This window comes from Chrysemys picta, chromosome 6 (assembly GCF_011386835.1).
Source record: "Chrysemys picta bellii isolate R12L10 chromosome 6, ASM1138683v2, whole genome shotgun sequence".
NCBI classification, from domain to species: domain Eukaryota; kingdom Metazoa; phylum Chordata; order Testudines; family Emydidae; genus Chrysemys; species Chrysemys picta.
In genome coordinates this window covers 119,824,476-119,845,543 of record NC_088796.1, presented here as the reverse complement: position 1 = coordinate 119,845,543, position 21,068 = coordinate 119,824,476, and the positions used below count along the sequence as shown (strand labels likewise).

The 21,068-nt window shown below is 43.9% G+C and overlaps 1 protein-coding gene across 8 annotated transcripts in view; it reads left to right on the top strand.

Annotated features, from left to right (window-relative positions):
- The window catches only part of PALM2AKAP2 (PALM2 and AKAP2 fusion), a 498,698-nt gene that overhangs the window by 159,474 nt on the left and 318,156 nt on the right, over nt 1–21,068 (top strand). For 7 of the 8 annotated variants that reach the window (XM_065550548.1, XM_024109973.3, XM_005292153.5 and 4 more), the window contains exon 2: nt 19,370–19,450. Coding sequence is in view for 7 of the 8 variants with exons in the window: in XM_024109973.3 (XP_023965741.2) it covers nt 19,370–19,450 (81 nt within the window). In the remaining variant the exon portion in view is untranslated. Of the gene's footprint in view, nt 1–19,079; nt 19,240–19,369; nt 19,451–21,068 lie in introns of those variants that run through there. The other variant, XM_008173377.4, reaches the window with a different exon arrangement.

Genomic DNA, 21,068 nt, shown 5'->3' with positions numbered 1-21,068 from the left:
TACCCCTTCTGCCGGTGGAGCCAGCAGCAACCCGGGCCGGGTTCAATATCTAGGGGTTCCTTTCCATTGTTACAACACTGAACTGACTTGAGCCCCACCCAGTAATCTGGGAAAATTACACCCCACTCCTGGGCACCTCTGAGAGGCAATGCTTCCCCACTCACAAGCACAGAGTCCGAGTGTAGAAAATAAACTTTTAATAAAAGGAGGGAAGTAACTCAGTTAATTTGGGAAAACACCACAAACAGGGTTCATAAACATAAACCATGAGTAAAAGACCCACCCCAAGTAGGTTAGGCAGAGTCCTTTTCCACTCAGGTTCTTAAATCCAGTAACCCAAAAGTCCATTTCACATGCCCGACCCTTCTCTGCGCCCCACTCACGGTTGCTGTCCTTGGTCAGTGCAGGTCCAGGGTTCAGAGGTGCATCTGCAGAGTTCACCTCCCCACTGGGTGGGGTAAAGAGGCATCTTACTCGCTCTGCTGGCCGCTCACCAGCCACCTGCTCCCTGCTCTCGCCACACCTCTCTACCAGCCTCCCAACTGGCTGCTCATCACGCCTCTCCGCCGCTGGCTGCTTGTTACGCCTCTCCGCCACCATCCTGCATTCATTCAGACCCTACTTACTACAAAGATATTTAAAGAGTCATGAAAGAGAACATGAAAGAGAAAGAACTTGAATAAATTTTTTCTGCACAGCTTTGGAAAAATGACTGAATAAAGCCAAGGCCAAACAAATCCTATATTTCTCCTTCCCAACAGCAGAGAGGCACAATAAACCCTGGACAATGAGTGGAAATGTGACTGCACAGGGAGTTACTACAATTAGATTTTAAACATAGTCTAAGCAACCTAAAGGGCAGTCACCATTCCTCTCCAATTCTATTTTTGAGGGTACAGATAAAGGTTACAGTTAGAACTGGTGAAAATGTTTTTTCAATTAAAAAATGCCTTTTTGAAAAAATCAAAGTTTTTGCAGACATTTTCTTTCAAAATGGGGAAAAACAGAAACTTTCCACTAAAAGTTTTGGAAAAAAAAAATATATTTTCATTTATTTTAATAAAAAACCCTCAGAAAAAACAATTTCCCAACCAGCTCTAGTTACAGTGAAACAAGGTCAAAGTTAACAAGCAATGCAAATAATCCTGGAGGTGTCCCATTGTAGGCCCTGGAGTGACGTATTCATCTATCCTATTTGAGTGGTATTAAGGGTTATCAGTAATAATGGACAAATCTATGTTAGGTTTAATACCACTGTCTAGCGTTGTAGTGTCTGAGCACCTGCCATGTAAAACTGATAGCAATAGCACAGTCCCTAGTGGACTTCACGGAGTCTCTGGTACTTTTCCTTTTTCAGGGTTAAAACTCTGCTTGGAGTAGGGTTTTACTTTTTATTATTTTTGGGGTGGATGTAGAGGGGGGAGTTGGTAAAAGTTTAGGGGTAAAAGGGGTGTCTGTGGTGCGATTGTCATTGTTATGAAGGAAAGGTGTTTTCAAAGAGGAAGGTTTTGCAATGTTTCCTGAAGATATGCAGTCTGTGGATTCGCCTGATCGCCTTTGAAAGGTCACCCCATAGTCAGATCCCCTCAACCGCAGTCTTGCTAGATCCAGAAGTCTGACAACCATATAGAAACTAAACATTTGGATGCTTCTGTGAAGTTCAGCCCAAACCAACTGAAATTCCTTGTTCCGCAGATCTGGTCTGGAAGTCTCTGAAAGTTCTGTCTTGTGATGTTTTAAGTACATCCATATTCAGGCCTGAGCAAAACCAGAAAAAAACCTGTATGTCAGGGCTTGTCTACAGCAGTGTGTCAACCCACACTCCAGGACTTTCACTGCGCTGTCGCAGTGTCTTCATGGAAGGTTCCTGCATGGCAAGCTGATGTGCTGTAGATTCATACCCTGGCTTGCCGTGCAGTAGCTCACCATTTAGGCAAGCCCTTAAAGTCATCTGAATTTTTCCATTTACTAAGGGCTTAGTTTGGTTTGTGGTTCGGGCAGAGACTCTGGTTGGGTTTTGTTTGATCCTAACCATTTCATTCAACCCTAGTTATGCATCAGGGTTCCATAAATCAGGATACTGGGTGTGAAATCCTGGGTCCCAGTCAATAGGAGTCTTTTGAGTGAGGGGAGGCCAAGAATCCACCCTAAGAATCTTGCCCAGGCTTTTCAGTGAAACCCTTGTTAATTATTGCATCTGATGAAGTGCGCATTCACCCACGAAAGCTTATGCTCCAATACTTCTGTTAGTCTTAAAGGTGCCACAGGACCCTCTGTTGCTTGTTAATTATGTTGCTTTTCAAAAGTGGCAATAAGGCAACTTTTCAGAAGGAAATGCCTTCCTGTATTCATCACTTTTTATTAGGAGCTGTTGTTCTGGGAACAGCGCTATCCTTTCATTTTGCTTAAGGTGGGCAGTGATTTTAATTAAGCAGTCATTCTTCGGGTGTACCATGTTCGCTAGACTCTGTGACCAAGTGCCTGTAATTCCGCACGCTGAGGGCATATTTCACTCTGTAAGCTGTTCCAGCAGTCTGGGGGCAACTTTCCGACTCATAGGCAGCTTGGCACTGTTCGGTCTCAGTCATAACCCTTCAACTGGGCTGTGGGGTAAGGACCAGGTGTACTTGCCTGAGTTCCAGCATCTAGAGACACTGTCCCTGGGGAGGCAAGGCGGAGTTATAAGAACTACAGGGGCTCTGTGGGCAGCATGTGTACCAGATTGGGCTGGGCAGCTGATCTGGTTCACTCAGCTGCACTTGTCGATTGTGTAAGGCTAGATCTACACTGGGGAGGGGGGTGGTCAACCTAAGATAGGCAACTTCAGCTACGTGAATAGCGTAGCTGAAGTCGGCGTATCTTAGGTCGATTTACTTGGCTGTGAGGATGGTGGCGAGTCGACCGCTGACGCTCCCCCGTCAACTCCGCTTCCGCCTCTCACCATGGTGGAGTTCCAGAGTCGACGGCAGAGCGATCAGGGATTGATTTTATCGCGTCTACACTAGACGCGATAAATCGATCCCCGATAGATCGATCGCTACCCGCTGATCCGGCAGATAGTGTAGACTTACCCTAAGAGTTCGAGTCACTGGACAGTCTGCTATACTGGCCAGTACTCCTGTAGGTCTTAACGTAAAATCTAGTGTGATACTTATTTTAAAAGGCACACGCATTCATTTATTTAAGCAAGTCATAACAGCTGATGCGCGTGCATAGGCGGCACCCTCTGTAACCTGCCAGCCTAAGATATGTGACTAAATTGTACAAGCTCAACATGCAAACAGTTAGTTGTATCCATATATTTCTCCTACACAGAGAGTGACTTGCTGTCTTGCATAGGAGTGATGTAACCACTAAATCTCTCAGGTTCCAGTGGGTGGAGCAATTCTAGTGGTTGTGGAACCATAAAGTTCTGTTAAAAGAAGTTCTATTCTTTTAAAGTTCTTAACCTCTTAGTTAGGTCGAATTCCTTTAAATCCTTAAACATAGTTCCTGGAGTATGGCTGTATGCAACCAGCTGATCTGGAACCAGATTGCTGGCACTTCAAATTAAAAAGGTCATAAAGTAGTTTTTTTAACTGAGAGCTGGGGGAAAGCGACAGGTGCGGAGGAGCACGTGGTTCGGACAGAGGCTACCCTTAAGGGAAGATCTGTTAATGGAGATCCGCTATGTCCTAGTAAAGAGAAGAGGATGGAACATGATAAAATACAGGTAGGCTCTGATGAGAAACAGTCAAATGAAAAAAAAAGTCACATTCAATTACATCAAGTAATAGCAGACAGCTAAGAAGTGACAAGTTTTTAAAGTGCTTATATACCAGTGCTAGAAGTCTAAATAATAAGATGGGTGAACTAGAGTGCCTCGTATTCAATGAGGATATTGATATAATAGGCATCACAGAAACTTGGTGGAATGAGGATAATCAATGGCAAACTTTTGTAATGGTCAATCATCTTTATTTTTTTTCTACAAGGTGAGATTGCAGGCACTGCTAATATATACACAGGCATTTTAATCACTTTATTACAGGAATATAAGGCTCCAGTGGGAAACAGTAATACCAGGGTACAAAATATATCGGAAGGACAGAACAGGTCGTGCTGGTGGGGGAGTGGCACTATATGTGAAAGAAAGTATAGACTCAAATGAAGTAAAAATCTTAAATGAACCAAACTGTACCATAGAATCTCTATGGATAGTAATTCCATGCTCTAATAATAAGAATATAGCAGTAGGGATATATTACCAACCACCTGACCAGGCTGGTGATAGTGACTGTGAAATGCTCATAGAGGGCTATAAAAATAAAAAACTCAGTAATAATGGGGGATTTCGACTATCCCCACATTGACTGGGTACATGTCACCTCAGGACGGGATGCCTCTACTCTGGAACCCACCAGAGCAGAGGCAATTCTTGATTTAGTCCTAAGTGGAGCACAGGATCCAAGAGGTGAATATAGCCGGACCGCTTGGTAATAGAGATTATAATATAATTAAATTTAACATCCCTGTGGCGGGGAAAATGCCATAGCAGCCCAACACTGTAGCATGTAATTTCAGAAAGGGGAACTACACAAAATTGAGGAGGTTAGTTAAACAGAAATTAAAAGGTACAGCGCCAAAAGTGAAACCCTGCAAACTCTGTGGACACTTTTTAAAGACACCATAATAGAGGCTCAACTTAAATGTATACCCCAAATTAAAAAATATAGTAAGAAACAAAAAAGTGCCACCGTGGCTAAACAACAAAGTAAAAGAAGCAGTGAGAGACAAAAAGGCATCCTTTAAAAAATGGAAGTTAAATTCTAGTGAGGAAAATAGAAAGGAGCATAAACTCTGGCAAATTAAGTGTAAAAATATAATTAGGAAGGCCAAAAAAAGACTCAAAAAGTAATAGCAAAAACATTTTTAAGTACATCAGAAGCAGGAAGCCTTTATTTTCTCTCTATCATTTGCATAGAGGGAGAGAGCTAAACAGGTCTCTCAACAGGTAAACAATTACAGCAAGCATTTATACCTTTTGTTACAGACAATAATGAGCAACAGCTGCATTTTGTTTATACATAGGTCATTCTGATATCTTGTTTTGCTCACTCCCTCTATGCAATTGATAGGCTGGAGACTGACTGACTAAGCGGCAGTTCCTCAGAAAAGGACCTGGGGATTACAGTGGATGAGAAGCTGCATATGAGTTAACAGTGTGCCCTTGTTGCCAAGAAGGCTAACAGCATATTGGGCTTCATTAGTAGGAGCATTGCCAGCAGATCGAGGGAAGTGATTATTCCCCTCTATTCGGCACTGGTGAGGCCACGTCTGGAGTATTGCATCCAGTTTTGGGCCCCCACTACAGAAAGTATGTGGACAAATTGGAGAGAGTCCAGCGGAGGGCAACGAAAATGATTAGGGGGCTGGGGCCCGTGATTTATGAGGAGAGGCTGAGGGAACTGGGCTTACTTAGTCTGCAGAAGAGAAGAGCAAGGTGGGATTTGATAGCAGCCTTCAACTACCTGAAGGGGGGTTCCAAAGAGGATGGAGCTAGGCTGTACTCGGTGCTGGCAGATGACAGAATAAGGAGCAATGGTCTCAAGTTGCAATGGGAGATGTCTAGGTTGGATATTAGGAAAAATTATTTCACTAGGAGGGTGTTGAAGCACTGGAATGGGTTCCCTAGGGAGGTGGTGGAATCTCCATCTGTAGAGGTTTTTAAGGCCCGGATTGACAAAGCCCTGGCTGGGATGATTTAGTTGGGGTTGGTCCTGCTTTGAGCAGGGGGTTGGACTAGATGACCTTCTGAGGTCACTTCCATCCCTAATCTTCTATGATTCTGTGGAAAAAGGGGTAAATAGTGACGTGGCAAAATTTGCAGATGATACAAAACTACTCAAGATAGTTAAGTCCCCAGCTGACTGCGGAGAGCTACAAAAGGATCTCACAAAGCTGGGTGACTGGGCAACAAAATGGCAGATGAAATTCAAATGTTGATAAATGCAAAGTAATGCACATGGGAAAACAATCCTAACTGTACATATAAAATGATGAGGTCTAAATTAGCTATTTCCACTCAAGAAAAGGATCTTGGAGTCATTGTGAATAGTTCTCTGAAAACATCCACTCAGTGTGCAGCGTCAGTAAAAAAAAAAAAGTGAATAGAATGTTGGGAATCATTAAGAAAGGGATAGATAATAAGACAGAAAATATCATATTTCCTCTATATAAATCCATGGTACGCCCACATCTTGAATGCTGCATGCAGATGTGGTTGCCCCATCTCAAAAAAGATATATTGGAATTGGAAAAGGTTCAGAAAAGGGCAACAAAAATGATTAGGGGTATAGAATGGCTTCCGGATGAGGAGAGATTAATAAGACTGGGACTTTTTAGTTTGGAAAAGAGGCAACTAAGGAGGGATATGATAGAGGTCTATAAAATCATGACTGGTGTGGAAAAAGTAAATAAGGAAGTGTTACTCCTTCTTAAAACACACAAATTAGGGATCACCAAATGAAATTAATAAGCAGCAGGTTTAAAACAAACAAAAGGAAGTATTTTTTCACACAACGCACAGACAACCTGTGGAACTCCTTGCCAGAAGATGTTGTGAAGGCCAAGACTGTAACAGGGTTCAGGAAAGAACTAGATAAGTTCATGGAGGATATGTCCATCAGTGGCTATTAGCCAGGATGGGCAGGGATGGTGTCCGTAGCCTGTGTTTGCCAGAGGCTGGGAATAGGCGACAGGGGATGGATCACTTGATGATTACCTGTTCTGATCATTCCCTCTCAGGCACCTGGCATTGACCACTATCGGAAGACAGGATACGGGCTAGATGGACCTTTTGGTCTGACCCAGTATGGCTGCTCTTATGTTCTGGCACTGTGCTCTGTGCTCCCTGCTGGAGAAATGGGATTCCGGAACACACTAAATGCAGACACATATTTCTGGCCTTAGGGTACTGCTCTGCCTTGCCCTCAAGATACTGCTCTCTCTGGGTGAATCAGTATTGCTTCTTCATAGGAACCTGTTCTGTAGATCAGAGACACCATTCTTTTGTGGTGTTCAGGCTGTCTGGAGTTTCCCAGACATCGCTAGTTTCTCCCTTGCTGGAGTCTGTCCCTAGGGAATGAGTCTATTCCATGCCCAAGAGCAACATACTCAGGCATGTCCTGTGGACAGCAGCTGGCTGGCTGGTGTGGCTCCAAAAGGGAGCTCCATCCCTCCAAGCCAATGTCCCAGTTCAGCAAGAGGGGGATGAGACACTTCAGCAGAAGCTATATTACTTGTTGTCTCCATTTTCTCCTCGGGGGAGAGATAGCTTGGTGGTTTGAGCATTGGCCTTCTAAACCCAGGGTTGTGAGTTCAATCACTTAGGGAGCTATGGCAAAATCAGTACATGGTCCTGCTAGTGAAGGCAGGGGCTGGGGGTCCCTTCCAGGTCTAGGAGATAGGATATCTTTATTTATTTAATTTTTATTTTACCTCCCATCACTCAAGGAAATAGCTGTGGACTGTGGAAAGGGGTGGGGATAGGGCCAATGAAAGTAACACCTCTCATTTAGATGGGTTGCATAAAAGTTGGTTGCTACTCCTGTCCCACAGATGTAGTGTGAACTCCTATGACTATGCCCCAGGCTGCCCAGGCACATCCCATCTGTGATGCTGACCACTGCTTGGCGCACTACTGGTGATCCACTCTTGTGCTCTGCAGACCCACCTCACCTGTGGAATTACACCTGCTTTTCTCTCACTCATTGTCTGTTTGGAGCATAAGCTGTTCAGGGCAGGGACTGTCTCTCCCTGTGTTTGTACAGCACCTATCACGATGGGGTCTTTTCTCTGGTGGGGCCTCTAGGCATTAAATGTAACACTAATAAAGAACAGTAATAATACAGCTTGACCCAGGAAGAATAGGCATCCGTATCTTTATTGTAGCTGTTTCCTGCAGGTAGTTTAGGGATAGGGGCTCCCTGCATTGTTCCCTCCTACTCCAAGGCCACCACAGGGGGAGTAGCCACAATGTCCTCTTTGGTTGGATGTGGGGGCTGGACCCAGATCCCAAACACCCAACTTTCAGGTGTTTGAAATCCAGATCCAAATCTGGATTTTGTTCTCAAAGCCTATCTGGAGGTAAGTGGTTTATAAGGGCGTAACGGGGTGGTAGTTTCTAGGACCCTGCATAGGAATTCAGTACGTAGGGTGATGAGCCTCCCTAAGATCAGGTGCTGCCACACCGTATAAGATGGAGTAAGTACTGCTGACATAGGCTCGCAGGAGCCAACTAAAGTACTGGTGCACGTGAGGCTGGAGTGTCTCTCCAGGCAGTGAGCTGAGGTCCAGGACAGAGGTGGAAAGCTGCAGGAAAACGCTAAGAAGAGCAAGGCTAGGTGGAAAAGCCCAAGCTGTTTTTGTTTTGACATTGTTGATTGAATTACAAATAAACTCAAACCCCGAGGAGAGCGGCAACGATGGACTGACTCTAAGTAGCGTGTATATGCCCTGTTTGGAGCAGGCTGGAAACTTGTTTTCACCTTGTTCTGAGGTATCTCCGATTACATGCTGATGGAAGCAGGAGACCAGAACGAACCCCTAACTTGCGATTGTAGGCATTATATGGGCTACTCATAGCAATGAGATTTGCACCAAGTGCAGTCCTGTGTGGGCATATCATGTGATACAGTCTGATGTACTTGGCAATGTGTTGAGATGCGCGTTCTTGTATTTACAGCAGGGAACATGCGTTTACTTTTGTAAGTGCGCCTTGATTATTCCAAAGTAGCAGCAGGCGTCTTGCCACCAGCCATTGAGGAATGTTTATTCTACTCTGCCAATGGCACATCTTCAATTCTCCCCTCCCCCACCACCTCAGTGCTGTAATTTCTATTGTATTCTGTTTACAATTGCAGAAGACGCTTTGAGTCACAGTTTACAAGGAGCATCCAGTACTAGGCTGCATTGTTGTAACTAGTAGAGATAGTTGCTTGTCATTATAGTTTCCCCCCGCCTGAAACACAATGGGAAAATAAAAGGATCGGCCATGTGGGAATGAAAGAGAATGAGAGAACCAGTCACTTTAAAAAAATTAAGCTTGGTTGCCTGTATTTTTTTTCCCAGTGAAATGCTAGCACTGAGCGTAGGAGCAAAAGAAAAAAAAAAACTCTACAGATTTTATTTCACTGTAAAATAACTGGTGAAGTCACCACAATGAAGACTCTGTTCTTCAAAGTGCCTAGCTGAGGGAGGAAAAATCAGAGAGGTTTTAACTTGTAACAGAGCATTAGTTTCCGTGAAGGGTGGTTTCTCTGGGATTGTGGTAAGTGCAGGTTGCAGTCATTAGCACAATCACAGATGGTCTCTTCCTCCCAAAGTGCAGAATGCCCCTGAACCAGAAAAAAAATTCAACTGTCAGAATCCTTTTTTGCTACTCTAAAATCGGCCTGGCTTAAATATACAGGGAATAATAACCACCAACTGTGCTTGGTAGAGAAAATAATGCCTTGCTGAAGAAACGTACATGGTTGTTTGATCATATCTCTCTGCAGTTATTTTCTGTACTTGTCAGCAAAATGCCGTGCATTGTAATTTTCTTTTGCTTGTGCCATTTTTTGTGCATTTATTTCCAATTAACACAACAGTCAGTTCCTCCCCCTTCCACCTGCTCCTCCTTAACTCGTTAGAATATTGCAGTGATGAAGCAATGGGAAATCTGTGCCCAGAGACTTACTAATACTTGGAGCATCATACTGCCAGTTAGCTGTGGTGTGATTCCCACCTACTCACCACAACATTTTTGCACCTTCTTCATCCCCCTGATTATGGGCCACATTTTGTCATTGGATTCAGGCGCACAATTTCCCATTGAAGTCAGTGGGAGCAGCGTACACAGGCTTAGTTCTGTGGTCTAGATTTCACCTTTGTTTTACATGGCTTAGGCGTGGAATAAGGGTGGGGGGGGGAATGAGGCTCTGACCTGCCACAGCTCTGCCTAGTAAAACCTACCAGCACTGGGGGTTCTAGGCATGGTGTAGAACCCACGCCCTGCAATCTGAATATTTCCCTCTGTGAGCAAACAGGCATGGAGCGGTTGAAGGGAGCAGGAAATGGATGGAGTCATGCAGAGCTGGCCAGGTGTGAGGAGAGAAATACGTTGAAAACTTTTCAAGGTGCTGTTGTAACTTGCTGCCCCAGCCTGAGATAATGACGGGGCAGGGACGGCATTGTGACGGGGTGCCTTTATTCAGGGCTGAGTCTAACTGATCAATCTAGACTACGTTGGTACACTCCAACCATGTGGCACAGTGAGCTGAATGCCTTTGAGCCTAAAAACGGGTGGCCTACACTGCTCTCTTCTATAGCCAGGCAATTCCAGAGTGACTCCAGTGACATTAGTGGATTTACTGTGGGGTTACACTGAGATCATAAGCAGGCATGAAAGCCAATGTGTTCATATTTGAGGGCTTAGATTTAGTGATCTCAAGCCATATATAGGCACCTAAGTAAAAGTGCCTTGATTTTTAGAAGAGCTGAGCGCCCAGGCCCCCTGCTGAAGCAGTGGGAGCTAGCCGTGCTCAGCACCTCTGAACAATCAGGCCATTTTTATTTAGGTACCTGACGTCTTGCATTCAAGTTGAACATTTTGGCCTAAATCTCATTCTCAAGAAGCAGATTTCAAAATACAGAGGCAACAAGAGTGACCCCGCTATTCAAGCTGCTTCTTTTTTCTAACACCTGATTTGTAGATGTGAAGAAGTAAATGAACGCCTTAACTTTGCCATTTGTCTCATTATTTTGGGTAGAGATAGGGATCCAAACCTGGAATCTGATTCTAGATTTGAGTGTTCCCAAATATTCAGGACCTGTTTAGATCCAGAGTTTTGGTTTAGGCCTAGATCTTATTTAGGGGAGTCTACCTCTTGCTGGGGGTTGTATTCTTCAAGAAGCAGAGAGTCTGAGCTTTCAGTGAAATGCTTTTGTTTAACTATCATATCCACAATGTAACTGGACTGAGTGTCTGTATTTTCTTCATCTCTCTCTCAAGCCTATTTCTTGTTAACTCTGCACTTATTAAAGCTACATACGCACCCACAAGATGGCGCTATGCCACATTGGGGTCTGTAACTGACTACTTTTCAGGGCTTTTTCCACCCTTCATGTTTCTCTGCTGGCTGGGGTAGGAAAATATCACTGGTGTGCAAAACCTAGCAGTTTTGCTTTGCTTGGAGTTTATGTGAACATTTCCTTCAGTTCCAATTCATGTGGAACCACATGTTCACACAAGTTTCACTTGGAGTTTTGGGTAGTTTCCGAGCAAAACTCCTCAAAACCCACCAAGTTTCACCAGGTTTCACATCAAAGCCATGGGTTTTCATAATTTTGATGCAAACCCTTTGAACAAGCTTGCTTACTTAAAGTCTGCCCTTTTGGTTTTCATGCAGCCGGTATGCTGCCTGTGGTCCCCAAGAATCATAGTTTGAAACAATCATAGAAAAATTGCTTGATTCAGATGCTGCCAATCCTGCCACTGATTGGGGAATTCCAGTAATTGGTGAAGTGTGTTCCAGTGTGATCACCATTTGCCAGAAACATTGTACACAACTAAATGCTTCGTCAGCTACCATATTTCCATCCGGCAATGCACGATGCTTTGGTCTCTGAGCATTCCAATCCAGAAAGGAGAATATACCATTATCAGGAATAGTGCAAGGGCGTTATTTATGCCAGGTAATTTATAGATACCACAGCCAGAAGCAGGGCCGGCTCCGGGCACTGGCATTCTAAGCAGGTGCTTGGGGCGGCAATCTGCAAGGGGCGGCAGTCCGTGTGGTTTTGCCGCCCCAAGCAGCGCACCGAATTGCCGCTACAGATGGCGGGGGCAGTCTGTGTGCCCTTAGGGCGGCAATTCGGCGGCAGCTTCTATGTTCAGCTGCCCGCAGCAGCAATTCGGCAGCTTCTGTCTTCCGGCTGAAGACAGAAGCTGCCGCCGCCGCGGAAACGCGCGTGCCGCCCTAACGGCACACGGACTGCCCCTGCCGTCCGCGGCGGCAATTCGGCGTGCTGCTTGGGGCAGCAAAAACAGTAGAGCCAGCCCTGGCCAGAAGGGACCATCGTGATCATCTAGTCTGCCCTCCTGTATAACACAGGCCATTAAAATTCACCAAAATAATTCCTAGAGCAGATCTTTTAGAAAAACAACAAATCTTGGTTTAAAAGTTGTCAGTGATGGAGAATCCACCATGACCCTTGGTAAATTGTTCCAATGGTTAATTACTCTCACCATTCAGAATTTACACATTATTTCCACTCTGAATTTGTCTAGCTTCAGTTTCTAGCCATTAGATTGTGTTATACCTTTCTCTGTTAGATTGAAGAGCCCATTATTAAATATTTGTTCCCATGTAGATACTTATAGCCTGTAATCAAGTCACCCCATAAGCTTCTCTTTGTTAAACTAAATAGATTGAGCTCCTTGAGTTTATCACTATAAGGCAGATTTTCTAATCCTTTAATCTTTCTCCTGGCTCTTCTCTGAACCCTCTCCAGTTTTTCAGTATCCTTTTTGAATTGTGAACTCCAGAACTGGACACAGTATTCCAGCAGCCGTCTCACCAGTACCACATATAGGGGTAAAATAACCTCTCTACCCCTACTCAAGATTCCCCTGTTTATGAATCCCAGTATCACGTTAGCTGTTTTGGCCACATTATCACACTGGGCGCTCACAGTCAACTAATTATCCACTATAACCCCAAAATCTTTCTGTCACTATTTTCTAGGATAGAATTCTCCATCTTGTAAGTATGGCCTGCATTCTTTTTCATATGTGTATACATTTACATTTAGCCATATTAAAGCACATATTGTTTGCTTGCACACAGTTTACCAACCGATCCAGACTGCTCTGAATCAGTGACCTGTCCTCTTCATTATTTACCACTCCCCCAATTTTTGTGTCATCTCCAAACTTTATCAGTGATGATTTTATGTTTTCTTCCAGGTCATTGATACAAACGTTAAATAGCACAGGGCCAAGAATTGACCCCTTTAGGACATCACTGGAAACACACCAGCTTGATTACATTTTGAGACCCATCTGTTAGCCCATTTTTAATCCATGTAATATGTGTCATGTTAATTTTATATTGTTTTAGGGTTTTTTTAATCAAAATGTTATGTGGTACTAAATCAAACCCTTATAGAAGCCTAAGTATATTACATCAGCATTATTACCTTTATCAACTAAACTTGTACTCCCATCAAAAAAGATATTAGCGTTAACTCTATTGTCTGAAATAATAATATAGTATTTACTTGTTATGGAATAAAAATGAGACGTCCATTTAAACAAAATTGCCTGGGATAAACCTATTTAAAGCATGTGTTTTATTTTCTTGTTACCAAGAACCTTAGTAAATTAGTATCTGTTAAAATAATAGGCCTAGTTGAAAAAGATATTTTATATTCAGGGAAACATAATGTAGAACACTTTCTTACAGGCTCTAATTCAGGAAAGCATCTAAGTGAATGCTGAACTTACTTCAGTGAAGCCAAGACTTCACCTAATAGCTTCAGTACACGGCTAATCCTGAAAAGACTTTCTACTGAACATATTGCTCACTGTATGTGACTAGCACCAGGTGCAGAACACAGCACCTGTTCTGCACTCACAGCTAGTGAGTCCGGTGCTTGATAGTAATATTTGTAGTATGCGGACATGTGATTGAATAACTTCTTATAACCAGAATTGCAGTCTGTGCATTGCTGATGTATTCCCGCCATTAGAGAGTTTCATTTTACTTCACTGTTCTGCATTTTGTTAGAACTGGGCTCCACCATACTAACTACAATTACTACTACAGAATATTGCATTTATAAAATGTACATCAATGAAAATGGTTAAATATTATTCTCTTGTGATCAAATTTATTATAAGTGTTTTATGATTTACTATTAACCATATCACTGAAAGAAGAACAGGAGTACCTGTGGCACCTTAGAGACTAACGAATTTATTTGGGCATAAGCTTTCGTGGGCCACGAAAGCTTATGCCCAAATAAATTTGTTAGTCTCTAAGGTGCCACAAGTACTCCTGTTCTTTTTGCGGATGCAAACTAACACGGCTGCTACTCTGAAACATATCACTGAAGTACATGATATGACAAGGCAATATACTCTAGTGGTGGGTTTTATGTTGTGCAACCCTGCTCACCACTAGGAACTGGACTGATATCACAAAATTCATTTCACATGAGCCACTGAATAGTTATGCTAGGGTAACAGCTTTCATTGACTGTGAGCAATCTGGGCTGGATTTGAAGTAGTGACCTAAAGGTGACACTCTCCTATATCCAATTACCAATCCCCCTGAGCCATATAGTCTTCAGAAGAAAAATATTTTTAACACAGATACCTCACCCAATAGCCTAGGTCCATAGTGAAAGACGAAGTGAAGGAGAGATGCAGTCCGGCTGACTGAAAACCGGGCAAGTGGAAACATGATTAATATTGTGATTTAATTCCACAGATGCCCACGAGTTAGTAAGTAGATCAAGTATTTTAGTGCAGGCTCTATTGTTGCCTGAGGGGAAAATACACTAAGTGCTTTGCTTTCTTAACCAAAAAAAAAGACATTTTTTAATCTATGTTTTATTAGGCTCTCCTGTCATATCCATTATAAGGCATGACACAACCAGCCAATGAAAATACCTTGGTGATTTATATCATATTTTATTAAGTGCTTTCTTTTCAATGAGTAAAAAAATAGGTCAATTAAGTGTTAGGAAGTAGGTACACCTCTACCTCGATATAACGCTGTCCTCGGGAGCCAAAAAATCTTACCGCGTTATAGGTGAAACCGCGTTATATCGACCTTGCTTTGATCCACCGGAGTGTGCAGCCCTCCCCCCACCCCCACCCCCCCGGAGCACTGCTTTACCGCGTTATATCCAAATTCATGTTATATCGGGTCGCGTTATATCGAGGTAGAGGTGTAGTTCAGATTAGCCCATGGTGCTTCAGGACAACAGGATTCAAACTCCCACACAATTCAAATAAAATCAGAACAGGAAAAACTTACTTGACAAAAACAGGGGGAATTATCCTTCTTATTAGAATATTGTTGCCATTAACAGAGGCAGCTCTAATCATTTTAATCTCCTCTCTTAAATAGACAAACAGGCTCTTTTAGCAAAGAAAACATAAGACAGGAGAATACAGGATGGGATCTGATGAGTCCCTTGCTCTGTAAAGCAACAATATTATTTCCCCAGTGCCCAAAATTGCAAGAAGCGACCATGAAGAATGTTGTTCTTTTTGTAACCCCTGAGCCATGCATTTTCCTGTTCTGTTCAAAAATGCAAAAAGGGGGGGGGGGAATCTCCAGTGGATATCACTTTATATAAAGGGCCATTTTTCCCCCCAAAAAAGTGCATGCACACATTTTCTGTGCACACCCATTTGCATGCCACAGTTCAGGTAGTTGCAAAATTACTCAGTGCAGATTTTATATGTGCAACATTTAAAATGCATGAAATTAAAATGTGTACACATAGGAGCCTGCACTATGTAAGCACATATTTTTTGCATGTAATTATCACAGAAATTAGAGATGGAAAAGACCACTGAGTCCATTTCTTTGCCAATATGGGATTGTTCCGTATGTATTATATGTCTTCTAGTTAGGGTGACCAGGTGTCTGGTTTTCAACCAGAACACCTGGTCAAAAAGGGACCATGGCGGCTCTGGTCAGCACCACCGACCGGGCTGTTAAAAGTCCACTCTGCAGTGCTGCGGAGCTAAAGCAGACTAGTCCCTGTCTGTCGTGGCTCCGTGCTGCACCCTGGAAGCGGCCAGAAGGTCCGTCTCCTAAGCAGGGGGGCCACGGGGCTCTGCGCACAGCCCCCGGCACCCCGAGCACCGGCTCCGTACTTCCGTTGGCCAGGAACCGGGGCCAAAGGGAGCTGCGGGGGTTGTGCCTGCGGGCAAGAGCAGCGCGCAGAGCCGCCTGCCGCACCTCCACCTAGGAGTCGGACCTGCTGGCTGTTCTGGGGTGCAGCATGGAGCCAGGACAGGCAGGAAGCCTGCCTAAGCCCCCCCGCAGCGCCACTGACTGGGAGCCACTGGAGGTAAACGCACGCCCCAACCCTGAGCGCCAACCTCATGCCCCAGCCCTGAGCCCCCCCAACCCAAAGCCCCCTCCTGCACCCCAAACTCCTCATCCCTGGCTCCACCCCAGAGCCTGCACCCTGTACTCCAGCCCAGAGCGCCCCACACACCCTGAACTCTTCTGCCCCAGCCTGATGCCCCCTCCTGCACCCCAAACCCCTCATCCCCAGCCCCACCCTAGAACCCACACCCCCAGCCAGAGCCCTCACACCCTCCCACATCCCAACTGCCTGCCTCAACCTGCACCCTGAACCTCCCGCACCCTGAACTCCTCATTCCCAGCCCCACCCCAGAGCCTGCACTCCCAGACAGAGCCCCCAGCCCAGAGCCCCCTCCCACACCCTGAACCCCTCTCCCCCACCCCAAGCCCCTCATCCCTGGCCCCATCCCAGAGTCCACACCCCCAGTCAGAGCCCTAACCCCCTCCTGCACCCCAATCCCCTGTCCCAGCCCAGTGCCCTCTCCCACACCCTGAACTCCTCATTTCTGGCCCCACCCCAGAGACTGCACCCCCAGTTAGAGCCCTCACCCCAACCCCCTGCCCTAGCCCATGTTATGTGGTGAGTGAGGGTGGGGGAGAGCGATCCACCGAGGGAAGTGGAATGTAGTAATAGGGAGTAGGGCGTGGTGAAAGGGCAGGGCAGGGGGCGTGGCCAGAGTTTTGTGCAATTAGAAGGTTGGCAACCCTATTTCTAGTACTTTGAGCAACTGCTTCAAAAGTGCCAAATAGTGGGGTTTTCACCTCTTCTCTTGGAAGACTGTGCCACGGCCTGACAAATCTCATTGTCAGGAAAGTCTCCAGTCAGCTACTCAGTTTTCTGGAAATTTCCGCTCCCCTAATTACCTCCCTTTATTCCTACTCTAATTTACACTAAGATTCTTTTACATTGTGCTGGCAAAATAAAGGAGCCTTATGGTGGGTGTAAGTTTTATTTACACTCACTTGAAGGCTCCTTTACATTGCCAGACCAGTGTACATAGGAATCAGATCCTCTCTCTTTCGTTATATGTTATAGATAATGCAGGTATGTATATGCTCTACAACTGGTCAGAAAATGGGCTTCTTTACTGTGGAAATTTTTTACTTTTCAGTGAAAAATCAGAAACCAAAATATTTCACCCATATATGTAAATATTACAATTTGGATATCCCATTGCTGTACCTCATGGGAGTTTTAGTTTGGGTGCCACGTGCTCCAGATCTCATTGTACGCTGGACTCCCGGGTTGGGCTACATCTCCCATGATGCACCTTACTTTCCATTGTGAAGGGATGCAGTTGCATCATGGGAATCCCAGGCCATGGTGCACCTTGAGAGATACAGTCTAACTGGGGTGCCCAGATCATAGAGGAGAATGGGGTTGGAAAGAAAATGAACTACAATTCTCATGAAGCACCACAGCAAGATATCCCATAAAACGAAGTATTTCGATTAGGTGTTTGATTTTTTTGATTAAAAAATTAAATTTTCTGCAGAAAGCAGTCACTTTTCAAGAAATTTCATTTAGTAAAAACCTAGTTTTCCATCAAAAAAAATTTAGAAAAATTGTGACCGGCCATAATATACTTATATATTTTAGTTAAGTGTGTGTCTGTGTAAGTATATAATTTACTAAATATGTAAAGGAGATATCTATGTAACAAATTACAAAGTCACTTATTATTGTTCAAACAATTGTTCATAATTGTTTGACCACCTTATCTGCCCTCTGCTCATATAATCCAGCTCTCTCATGGTTTGTTTTAACATCTGAAACCCCTGAGCGGTTCCAGGCAGCTTCCATTTTTTTTTAATCAACCTGTTACAAAAATGTTTTCTCCTCCACCCTATAAACATGGACATTTTCCTCAAAATTACCCCTGTCGAATGTCCAGGATGGGCAAGATTCAGTCCCAGATAAATGACATCTTTTGTCTACATATCTGCAGGGTTGAGAGGTGTAAACCACTGGAAAAAGGAGAATTCCCAGGATCTCAGTGGGACACCCAGAACCGGTGTCTGTCACTGCAAAGCCCCAAGATACAAAGTTGTGACTTTTTTGGTATAGCAAAACTACTTGAGGTCACTTTTAGAAGTTTTTAGTGGCTTCCTTTAAGGTTTGTAAAGTTGGGCTCATGGTAACTAAAACATATGGCTTCATGGGTGGAGGGATGTGAAAAACAGACCCAGTAAAAATTGATTTGTGGGCATTTGTGTCTTTCTGCATCCATCTCCTCACAATTTCCCCATTGCCCAACCTATTTGCGAAGAGGGAACTGCTCTGAAGCGACCCAGGTGGAGGGAGGGGCAGAAGAAATGGCCAATAGCCTGCTTCAATTGATGGTGTGAGGGAAAGCTGGAAGAGGCTATCAGTGGCTGCCTTGCAACAACAAGGGATTGAGAAGAGGAGGCCAGTATTCCCTTGCTGCAGGGGGGAGGAAGAATCCACTGCCTGCTGAAGTGGATGTTGCACCTATAGACCTGCTAAAGCGCCAGGGTCTCAGTGAGTGAGATTTTGCAAAGCAGTCACAGCCACTCACGATTGGACTAATTCTGCTGTCATGGAACCCTTTTAAGGGAGAGAAAATGGTTTGGTCAACTCAGTCCTAGGCTTTCTCTGCCAAGATTGCCAAGAAGGGTGCCAATTGCTTAAAGTACATATTTTTCATTTGTGTTTTAAATGACTCCGCACTGAAGCTGGCTGATGGGTTAATACAGTGCTTTGAAGAGAAGCTGTTCCCATTGAACTCAGGTGGAGTCTTATCACGGACTTCAATGGGAGAAGGATGCGGTCTGTAATCTTAGTATTATTCCTCTTTTATCAGTTATGCAATCACACGCTTTCTTTACAGGGTTATTGTCGTTCTTTGCACCAAGCAAGCCTTAATTTTGACCTTGTAGAATAATACACACAAGGGTAACTCCATTGTTAGCTAGTATGCCCGGGTTTTTTCCCTCTCCAGGACTGTGTACTCAGTTGCTGTTCCTATGACTGAATGTGAGTGAGGAGAATTTCTCCTGCTCAGTGAACAAGTAGCTAGTCCTTAGCTGACATGTTGCAAGGATGCTGCCGTTTGCATACCCACAGCCAGAGAAGCAGGTGAAATGTCTGTGTGGATGGCATTGGTGACATCTGTACAGATGTGCTTGGCTGCTTAAATTCTCTTTTAAGAATCCGCAGTCCTTAAGGCACCCATCGCTCTGACGTGCTCTCTCTTTATTTTCCCAAGGAAAAACGGAAAAGGCAGACAGAAATAGAAGGCAAGAGACAACAGCTTGAGGACCAGATACTTCAACTACAGCATTTCAAGGTAAGGGACTGATGCCAGAAATGATGGATTGACTAAATCTGTTCATTATTAGACATGCAGATCACACGTCTGGAAGCTGGGAAGAACCTGCTCCGACATGCAGCAGCTTTCACTGCCGGAGCCTATCTCTTTCAGCTAATCATGTCCTGCCTGTTCCTCATCCTGTGTCTTTCTCATATACAGGACATTGTTACTGAAATGGCGTAGGTAGCAGAGAGGCAGAAGGGTGTGCATGTGTATTATTATTAAATGCTGTTATTTATTATACAAAATGATAAGATGCCAATCGCTGACGATATGGGTGTGCACTGCATGGATTAAAAGAGGTCTTGCTGTCTACATAGCTGGCTTGGATTTTTATAGTGTCGGTCACTCTAGCATCGAAGCATTAGCTTTTGAGTGTGTGTGTGTGTGTGTGTGTGTGTGTGTGTGTGTGTGTAAAGGTTTAATTGCCATGTGCAATTATAAAGCATACATAGCAGTGTAAATCTTATACATACGTCTCTGCAGAAAGGGTGTGTACACATGTGCATCTAATTTTTACATATACTATGTATATTAAAATATGGCCTGTTTTTTTCCAATGCACTGAGCAATCCCAGTTCCCATTGAAGTCCATGAGAGCTGCAGCCCAATTGAAAATCAGCCCAATTATTTTTATTTTTGCTGCAAGTAGAAAAGATTGCCTTTATACCTGTATGCATATAAGAAAGAGGGGGAAAGACAGACAGACACACACACACACACACACACAATGCTTTTGCATCCAATGATGAAAAGAAAACTCTATATTTGGGGCCAAATCTTGCTGGACTAACTCAGTTAAGGGATCCTATGGAATTCAATGGGATTATTCATCTGAATAAAACAAGGGGGATTTGGCTTTTGATCTGTCCTTGCATCAAGCATGCTAGAGTTTATTTTAAAATGACTATACTATACTGTGTGTATGCATGATATATAAAACACATACACAATATATATGCGGGGGTGTAATACACACACAGTATATGGAGTATTGTGTGTGTGTGTGTAATACATTCTGTACACACACATGCTCAAAGAGCAGACCTCAACTTGTGCTACAGACAGGATTCTTTTCATATATCTCTAAGTCTCCATCATAATATTCTGTAAACTGTGCTGTGGGTTTTAGACATAATGAATTTAAGTCCAAGTCATTGATTGCAGCCTAGGCAAATGCTCCATCACTGTCACCACAAACCTAGTGGTGACACACGTTGTCTCTTGCATTATCAGGAGATAACATGATTGCATTCCTGTGGGGCAACAGGAGTTGCCATTTTGTTCAGGCTGCCATTAGATCCCAGAGAGAGAATTACTTCTGACTACCACAAGTTAATGCGACAGGGTATGCAGGATCACACTCTGGCTGGGAAGATAACATGCATCTCTGATGCTTTCTTATTGTAAGCTGGGTATCTTCTTTGCCACGTTAACTGATTCCAAGCACACCCATTTGGGCTTCCCATGAAATCCTATCAATTAGTGTGTTTGGAAAGCTGGTTTCAGATGACCTCATTTTTTCCACTGTCTTTTTGTTGTGTGTATGTAGTTAGGTATCAGAATATCATCATCCTTGGAGGAAGTAACACTG